The sequence below is a fragment of the Camellia sinensis genome, chromosome 2 (assembly GCF_055761805.1).
Source record: "Camellia sinensis isolate YWXY chromosome 2, ASM5576180v1, whole genome shotgun sequence".
NCBI lineage: Eukaryota > Viridiplantae > Streptophyta > Magnoliopsida > Ericales > Theaceae > Camellia > Camellia sinensis.
In genome coordinates this window covers 52,596,317-52,607,030 of record NC_138962.1, presented here as the reverse complement: position 1 = coordinate 52,607,030, position 10,714 = coordinate 52,596,317, and the positions used below count along the sequence as shown (strand labels likewise).

Sequence of the window (10,714 nt, the reverse complement as noted above, 5' to 3'; positions counted from 1 at the left end):
GTTGCATTATTTATAACTTTGCCACTTAGTGGCCCACTTCATACCATATGTTGAGACTTGAATTATACATTGTGTAGCATCATTTCCTCAGCCATTCCTTGAGTCCTTAGCCGACTAGAGATAGAGAGAGTGAGGAAACTTGAGTTCAACAATTTTAGCTTGGTGATTTGAGGAAATTGAAGGTTGATTGCATGTTTGGACTCCTACATCTAGAATTGGAGACTTAAGGTAGAGATTATACCTTCTTGTTCATGTATTCAAGTTATATGTTGCATGGTTTATGGAAGTCTAGAGATTAAGGTCATGAATTAGCTTAATTTGTTGAATCAAAGCTTAATCTTTGCATGCATGGGCATATTCTTGCATTTTGAAGTTGTTCTTCACAAATTTGCCACATGCATGTTCATATTTTGAGTATAGTTCATGATTTTACCATGTTTTTGGAAGAATTAGCTCATTAGAGCATGTAATTGAAGCTTTGAATTGGTTTAAACTCATGCATGTCATGTTTGAGTTATGTTCTTGGAAATTGGTTTGAAATTGAGTTTAATTGAATTATCTTTGGGCTTTAATTTCTCAAATTGATCTTTGAAACATGTTATACTATGGGTTTTGAAGTGTTTTCCAGAAAATTAGCCCAAAAGGATCGAATTTGGTATATTGAAACTTGTTTTTGAGCTTGAGATTCAAATCTAGAAATTCCAGATTTTGGACTCACGCTCGAGCGGAGTGACTGGCGCTCGAGCGTGAAATTCGTGCATCCAGCACTTTACACTGTTTTACAGTCCGCTCGAGCGAGGTATTGGACACTCGAGTGAGGACTTGTGTCACACGCTCGAGCGGGTATCGAGCGCCCAATCGAGTGTGATTTTCACACATCCAATACTTTTACTGTAGCTTGCAGTCCGCTCGAGCGGATTGATTCATGCTCGAGCGGAGACCCTTGTCTGCATGTCTGCTCGAGCGGATATAGACACGCTCGAGCGTAACTCCTATTTTTCAAAAATTCTGAAAAATGTTTTAAAGTGCATCCTTGCATCCTCATTCCATCCTAGGCATTCCTAGGCCTAGTTTAAGGCATTTTAATGAGGATATTGATGTAGAACTACACTGAGGCAACTAGGAATTTAGTTATTATTTTTCCAACTGTGTAGCTTAGTGTGTGTTCATTCTGCAACTGTGTAGGGTTGGCATTCGGAGACGCGTACTAGCTTATCTGTAGCCCAGAACTCTGTGAGTAACAATGTTATAAATATATGTTCGAAAGTAAATATTTTCTGAATGATCAACTGAACTGTTTTCTGAACTATTTACTGTTAACTGAATGAATGTTTCTCCTCTATTCTGAACTGTATTGTGGCATCCTTAGCAACTACTGTTACTGTTACAAAGATCTCTGCCAGTTCCTATTTTGGAACTTCTGTTTACTGTTACGATGGCCATTATTGACTGTTCGGTCTTTCAAGACCTACTATTTACTGTACTGTTCTGCTAATGGATGTACCACATATGACTGTTATGACTGAATGACTGATACACTGAATCAATTGACTGTTTTCAATACTGAAAGGACATTCATTCTTAACCTCTTTACGCATTATGTTATTTACTGGGCTTTAGCTCACTGTTTATACATATATGTAGGTGTTCAGGCACCAGACCGGAGCTAGGAGCGTGGGTTAGACTCCCTTTTGTCAAAGCCAACCACTGTGCCTCACTGCGAGGTTCCGAGCCTGTCAAGCTAGGGCTTTTGGGGTGTTTTAGTTTTCCCCCTTCTTGGTTATGTTCTGTATAGACTGAATGTTTTTGTACTGTACTGTTTTAAATAGGGATTAAGTCCCTGCCCTAAATGATTGTATATATTATACATACTGTTTTGGTGCTGATTGTATATGTGTATATGATATGAAAAGTCTTTTTGTATACAGACTGTCATAGCTCATTGGACATCTTTTTTTACTGTTTTGGCTTCCGCCAGTCCCTGTACTCTGTAATTCTGTTTGACTGTTAAGCAGGCCTTCGGTAATCTCGGATTACTGGTCGGTTACGGTGCTAAACCCATAGGGGCAGGTTTGGGTTGTGACAACCGTCCACTTTTATTCCTCGACGGGATGTGCCTAAAGGAACTTTGCTTGTAGCCACTGCCAAGGATGGCAACCAAGGTCTGTATGTTTTATGTTACATTGTTGTAGCACACGTGCACACTTCAACGTCACCGCTAAAGGTCAAAAATCAGGTCTTGATTTACACTGGTTTAGTAGTTTTTTCAAAATTTGTGGGCCCAAACATAACATGTTCCCAATATGTTGTGCTAATGTTAATTCACAGGATTATTCCCAGCTGCCTTTGCTGTTGTTGATGCCGAGAATGCATCTAATTGGGAGTGGTTTTTGCGTCAATTAGTCAAAGTTATAGATGGTAGTAAGACGTTGACATTTGTGTCTGATTGCAATGCCGGTTTACTCCACACGATGCCTATTGTCTTCCCGACAGCACACTACGCATTCTGTTTGTTACATCTTCAAATGAACTTGAGAGATCGTATGAAATACGTAAACGCTGAACGAAAACTCGGGCTTACACGCAAGTTACGAGAATGTACCTATGCACCTGTAGTGGTTTCATTCAACCACAACATTGAGCTATTGAAACAATGTAACCCAACTATTGTTGGTAATTTTTAAAAGATTTGCATCCACAACATTGGTCAAATGCACATTTCAAGTAATGTTTCGTAACGACCCCTTGCACAAATTTTTTCATTGAATATTGTCTTCGTACACCAATAGCATTTTTCTACATTTTGCCAAGGGCCGGAGATATGGTGAGATGTGCTCCAATGCTACCGAATCACTCAACAACTGTGTTCAGAAAGCTCGGTATCTACCCATTACTCAGTTGGTGGATGCGATTAAGGGCCAAATCATGGAGCAGAGGTCTAAACGTAAAGTTAAATCCAGTGTTTGGGTCGGGGAGCTTTGCCTGAAGATGGCAAAGGTTTTGGAATCGGCGTACAATGACAGTAGGTCGTGGATTATTCGTCAGTTCAAGGACAATGTGTTTGAGGTTCGTTCACACCTATCGGTGTTGGTCGATTTTGGGGCATGTACGTGTTCATGTTTCCAGTGGCAATTAAGTGGATTCCCATGCTCATATGCGGCTATAGCTTTCCAAAATAGTAGTAAGAACATATATGACTTCATTGATTCATTTTACTATGTGCACGAGTTTAGGGCGGCGTATTCTGGGGCTAATCACCCAATTCCTACAATAAGGAAACCAAATTTGGCAACAATGGATTATCTCATCGCACCACCTATTTTTAAACGCCCACCTAGAAGGTCCAAACAGAAATGGGTGTTGTCCAAAGGTGAGGTGGTTCAACGGATTCGATACGGCCGTTGCGGTAAAATGGGTCATCATAATAGGAAAACATGTGAGGAACCAATGTAGCGTGGTGGACATGTATGGCGGTTCTACTTCGCTGCCAAACTATCGTAGCTAATTCACATCCCTTTATTTTTCATTTGCGTTCAAATTTATGTTCATGTTATTAAATCGTATACGTTAATTCACAATTACATTACATTTGCGTTATTTCCCAATTTGCAACGTCGGCGCTATAAAATAAATGTGGGTTTCCCATTTTTTTTTTTGGTGTGTGTATCAGCTTATCATGTTCGTACCGTACAATTTACCACATTCTTAACGTGAATGTTATCCATTTGTTTTTTGTACGACACTTGGTTTTGCATGTCACGACAAAATGTTTTATAACATTATGAAAACATCCACCAAACCAATGTAGGATGGTGGACATGTATGGTGGTTCTATTTCACTGACAAATTATCATAGTTAATTCATAGACCTTACTTTCTGATTATTTGCACATTTGTGTACATGTAATTACATCATATATGTTACTTCAAAATTCCAATACTCTTGCTTTATTTCACAATTTGCACCGTACACACTATATACATAAATTTTTTCTCCCAAATGGTTTCCATTTGCCTATCAACTTACCATGTCCATACCTTACTAACTATTTTATTAAGTTTGCAGTGTACTAATTGCATTTTCTGGTGCAAGTATTGTGAGATTTTGTACATTTTTAAGATAAACCAACTTTGGGTTTCGACACACATTCGACTTCCGGTCACAAATTTAAGTCAATCAAACTACATACCAGCATTGTTTTTTCCCAATAGGTGTGACACCAACGGATACTAACGCTTACCGTCCGGTGTTTTCCTGCTCACATTACCTTATGATGTGTTTAGCACATAATGGAGTGTTGGGTTGGACGTGAAATATAACAACTAAACTTCACTTTCCGTTGGGGAAAAGTGTTTAACCAAATTAGGGAAACATGCAACCAAACCAATGGGTTATGCTGGCCATGTATGGCTGTTCTACCCAAACAATATTCATACAATTCACCTAAGAATCTTGACACAACGAATACGCAAACTGACATCATTTCATAACGACATTACACCTTATAATTAATAAAATACCGTTCCCAAGTATTGACCGAACTTCAAAACACTGTTCAAGCAAAATAACGTATCCATCTCCAAAACAATACTAGCAAAAAATAATCTCAATCGTTCACCACTCAAAAAACTGCCTAAACAAATCAACAACCAAACATCTGGCTACTATTACCATTCAAACATAAATCATAATAAGTGTCACCACTAACACTAAAATACTGAGTCCTGGGTAGAGCCAAACACATTACTTGATTCGTGCACGCAACCCTTTTGTTGGGTCATTGATGAACGTCCTCACCATCATTGCGTGCATTGCATTCGGGGTTAGTCCGTCCATCAAAGCGTCAACTTGAATGCCCTGAACATTTTGATGAAACAAACTATAATCGCACAGTCCGACCTGTACTGCAAAATAATTGTCAACGCGCATAATTTAAGGCAGTCCAACACAAGTCATACTAAACATAAAAATTAGTAAATCATAAATGGCATCCACAAATCTTACAAGTCCGAACCCTACTATGAACAATCCAATGCTACTACCAGCGGTCCATCAAAATATTCCATTTTTAGCACTATCATCTACCACCCTCGGGCTGACAAACCTATTGTGGTGGTCAACCACCCACTGTTTCTATCAACATCACATCACAACCACTTAACAAGTTATTACGTATCATTTCCTAACATAACGTTACCAACAATGCATAAAACATTACTAATCCAATACCAACAACATCCACAAAATACTAATTACATTCAAATACTACTTACCACTTTTAACACCTTATTATAATGTTCATCTTGCACGCCTCGTCTCTGTTTCAAAGAATTGTAATGCTTCCACGTTCTGGCCTCCACGTCGTGCACCATCATAGTCCAATGCTTCGCATGATATATTGGGTAATGTATGTGTCTGTGTCCTTTAGCAGCTTCGATGTGCACATTCAAATATTTTGTCCTCGAAATTGCACTAGGATTGCGCATCATGTCCTACAAACCATGCTAAAATGTGAGTTCAAATTACATACTTCAACTGTGACTGGGGGTTGTCTAATGGGATGTGAGTATGTTACAGAGACAGTTCGACATACCGAACATACGATACTGTACATGTACGATGTGTCTCATGTCTTGCCTTCTACTACCAACTCCTTCTGCATATCCATCATCACACAACGATACCCGTCGATCACCTGCACCATACCATTTATCATAAATAGTTAAGTTCACCATTTGAAACTATAACATCAAATGACCTACAACATCAACCTACTCAACTAACCCATAATGTAAAACTTTGATTCCAAAACAAACTTATGTTCCCGTATATTGAACCTTGTTTGACCAAATCTCGAATGTCTGGAAAAAGAACTTGGATTCCATTCTCTACATCGTCCCAAATTACACTGCTACAAACAAGTGATCACCATTACTTTTATTGCTACAGTACGACAGTTCTAACACATTACCAATCATACATTACAAAAAACCAAACACCATAACTCACCTATCACTGTCCAAGCCGTATGCATTTTCGACCAATTTCCTTTCGTCATCGCTCAACAAATTTCAAACTTTATGTTTTCTGTTCATACCAAACCCATTCCATGTCTTCCGTTCCATGTCCACATCGTCTATGTTGTATATTACTCTAGCTTCAATACCCTTACTAATCGACGGCCTTGCATTCTGTTTGTTACACCGGAAAATCCTGATGTACTCATAATCATATAGTTTGAATTCCCACCTCGGCTTGTTCTTCACTCGTTTCACCAACGATGTAATCATTGGTTCAGCTCTGCATTACACTCTTGCCTCACTACCTCCACTTACTATACAGTCAAAACACCACCATCTTTGCCCAATACCGGATGCGTAACAGTGAGGTGTTCTGTTTTACCCGATGATACACCAAATCCACATCCAACAACACTCCTCACATCAACACCGTCCATAACATCCACCTCTTCCACGACTGCACCATGTTCGTTTGATACATCCTTCCTAACTGACTGTGTGACTTGATGCACCTCACGATTGTCAACTTGATCTTCCAAATTTCTAATTGTTTATTTCTATTGACCTACCACTGTGTTCAGACATGCGATTTTAGCGTCCTTGGCAACTATAGCACTTTCGAACCTAATTAAAAGATTTATAGCCTGCGCACCAAGAATCCTTTCCATTAACTCCATCTTACCCTCCAACTTACGGACAAGTTCAAACTTGCCTCTCAATTCGTTTTCCAGCTTTTCAGTTCGACACAATGCTATGCTGAGTTACTCGTTGGCTCCATTTCTGTCATTGCAAATTGCGTTACCAGCAGGTGTGCTTGACAAGTGCAGAAGGTTCGGCAACAATACTGGCCACGTTTCCCCTGCTGCTAGTGTTTCATCAGACTCCTTCATCTCATAATCAGGCAATCCACTCCATTTAACATCCGAGCTGTTAACTGGTGTACCGTTCGGCACGTTATCCAATTTTAATTCAACATTCCCTCTAAATGGCGAATCAGGCTGCCAACAGTCAAAACTTGGTTCTACATCATTCCCCCCTTCAATACGCACATCAGCCCCGCCACTAGGCCACAAACTTAGTGGATCAACCTCCAATATTACTGTCTCATCTTTGTTTGTCGTATCTATGGCCATCATCGACTTAACAAAATAGCGTTCCATGGCCGTTGCAGCAAGTTTCCCACAATTCACCTGTAACAGACCCCACACGTCACAACAACATTTAATGAAATACGTATGGACTAAGCATAGTAATCCAATCTTTCATACCTCAATGCAACCCTCCGCTGCTAAATTAGTGGATTTAAGCTTGACAGCTAAAGTTGCGAAGTTCCATCTGCAAAACTGTGGCAACACATTACGCCGCTCTAGTTCCAGTAAAGTTATGTGTTTGCAAATGAGAAACTACAACCATCAAACACAAATACATGCAGTTACACAAAACAATCAATAACTATATAGCGTATGCACGTAAAACATTAAAAGAATAGAGTTTCGCAATGTCGTACTAGCAATTCCACAACACATCCGGTAACCTTTTCTAGTTTGTTGTGCAACTCATTCAACGAACCAACCAACGCATTACGTATTGCTGCTACCCAGTCGTACGAACGCAACGTCTCCAGCTTGTCAATTACACGGACAAATGAACAACTAATGGACTCACCCGTGTTAGCAAAAAATAGCTTCGCACATATTTATAGACAAAACAATTTTGTAACATCTTCTCATCTCATTCAGCCTTGCCATGCTCTGCTTCTAGTAATAAATCTTTTATCACTTTTGAAGAAATCTGGCTGACATTGGGGCAACGACGCTGAATAAAATCATATGGCGCCTTCACACTCGACGAAAAATCCACCGTCTCCTTCCCATATTGAATCCGTAATAGTAATCGAATGTCGTTGTTTCGTACCGGTAGACCAACTCCCCCAACGTATAATTTCTCATTTACAGGATTGTATGTCTAGATTACATAACACACCGTTGTATCACATTTTTTAAATGCCTTCAGATTGAGTTTATGTACACGGATTGTTTCTATCATCAGCCAAAATGGTGTCTTCTGCAATTATCGAATATGTCTCGCAATGAACTCTAACTCTAGAACAGGTTCAATCACACCCACAACATTCAACCGATACATAAGCTTAGATGTATTGACTTTATTTTTCCTCCTATGGACGACACTCATCTTCTTCTTCTTAAATGTCAGTTGTGCTTGTCTTCTTGGTGCCATTCTAGTTGATGTTTGCACCAACAACGGTGAACGCCGTGCGCACCACCCACACCGGTGTGGCGAACCTTCCCGTCCTGCGTTACCTGCCACATCAATCACAACACCACATTCAAACGAACTTCATTTACCAAAAAAAAAAAAACAATCCATCATTCGGATTTTCTTAACACACTGCACAACATAATTAATCCAACTAATCTACATAACATAATGGCAAACAAAGATACGACACATCAGGCGCCTACATCCCATAACATTCCCCCCAAAACACAACGTACTCCCACAACACAGACTCAACATTTCGAAACTTGCATGACCCAACTGCACCCCAACATGTCGACGCATGTGCACAAGTAAATCATGGACATACAAAACAATAAACCAACCAAATTTATGGACAGAAACAATTAATTTCTCAAATGATTAACATTAACGCAACAGTTTCACATACAACTTCACAAATTACATTTTGTCGATCACTTATTGCACACAACATAAATTTACGACAACACTATTTTGTGCAACACAACTACTGCACAATTTAACATTCACAAAGCCCCAGAACCCTAGGCCATCACATGCCATTACAACCTTGTATCACCACACCCCTGCAAAATTTGCAAGCATACATCCGCCCTCTGGCCCCCAACAATACTAACATTAAAACATATTCACCCAACACTCAAAAAATCAAAAATGTTAACAAAGCGTATACTTATTTACATATGTGCACAACATCACATTCTCAATCACTAATACCCCCATCCTAACTAATAACACAAACATTAACTAAAACACTAACTAAAACACTATGCGTCCACAACTCTTTACACACGTATAACATTACAAATGGGAACAATGTTCACAACACCACCTAATGTCCACAACAAACACCATTTCAACAACATTGAATTTCCAATACTATTTTTCCACAAATGTTCAACGTAAAGTCAAAAATGACTCATACTCGTGGCCACCACACGGTCAATGACGCCTCCGATAGCCTGGTCTAACGTTTCTAGTGTTTTGCCAACAACGTTAATCGCAAGCTAAAAAACACCACTGCCCACACTGTTTCGCAAATGCAGCGTTTGTAGGAAGGATTTTTCAAAAGTTAGGGTTTTGATTGAGTTCTATAATGTTATTTATGGGAATGAACTTGAATAAAGGCAACGTTGCCAAATCTGACGCCCAAATTTAAACATGAATGAACATCAACAACAAAACATCCTCTACTGAAACGTTGTCGTTCCAACTTTTCACCTCCCGCATTGTTCGCAATGGAGGAAAAAGGAGAAAAAGCCTATAGTACGCTTTGGGGCATTTTGGTCAATGCAACATCATCAAACCCCTTATCTGCCCCTTCCAAACAACATTATCTCGATTGCGTGCCGTTCTTCAATCTTTCAAAACAAATGCAGGACCATATTGTTCAAACTGTACAAAGTTGGAATTTATTGGTTTTTTCCCCTTGAAGTCATTGAAAAATAAATTATTATTTTCAAATAATTTTTTTTTGTAAATGTATTAATAGTAAGAAGTTGCCAAAATACCTAAAGAAAAAAAATTTGGTAACTAGTTTACTACGGTACTTGTTTAGGTATTTAAAATTGTTTTATCAAATTTTCGTTAACTAATGACCTTATAAATACGTGTTGTACAAAAAAATGTTTTTAAAATTTTGTTAACTAATATTCTTAAAGCACGTGTTATAAAAAAAATATAATTTTTCTTAAATTGAAAAATTATCTACAAACAAAATTATTATATAAAATTTACCACGAGAATAATGTTCTAATGATATTCTTAAAAAAAAAAAAAAAGACCTTTTTGATAAACATTTTTTATATTTAAAAATGAGAGAATGATAAAGTTTTGAAGAAATTATATAAAATTTAAAAATTAAATTCCAAGGTTTAACATCAGTAATGAATCAAAACTCCAACCTTTTTAATTGTTTTGATTTATAAACTTTTAAAATGATATTAACTGTAACCATTCATTTGTGTTAGTTTGTATCAACTAACAAATAAAAAGCAATTTTGATAATTTAATCATTTTTTTACTTTTTATTATGAGTGAAACATCAATAAATTCTAAAATGTGATTTTATGAACGATTTAATCTTCTCTTTTTCTTTATGAACCCAAAGATCCTATAAAAGTGGAAATTAATATTTGAATTTAATCTTTAAGGAATAAAAATAAATTTCTCCAAACATAAAATTATATATTTAAACAATCCACACTATAAATATTTTAAATTTTCTCTTCTAATCCACTGCCATCTCTTAATCCTTTTTTTCTAGCTCATTCTTTTACAACTCAGGACTACGCTCATTCTTCTTTCTCCCGTCCATAATCACTATTACAATCCAGTACCACTCATAAAAAATTGGTTAAATTATTTAGCCTCTATTTGGAAAGTTGGTTTTCAGGTTTCTTTGGTTAAAATA

General features: G+C 37.8%; 1 protein-coding gene across 1 annotated transcript; it reads left to right on the top strand.

Annotated features, from left to right (window-relative positions):
- Window positions 1–2,829: 2,829 nt before the first annotated feature.
- Window positions 2,830–3,453, top strand: LOC114321492 (uncharacterized). The gene has a single exon (XM_082909469.1). The coding sequence runs from the start codon at window positions 2,830–2,832 to the stop codon at window positions 3,451–3,453; it is 624 nt and encodes a 207-aa protein (XP_082765595.1).
- Window positions 3,454–10,714: the final 7,261 nt, after the last annotated feature.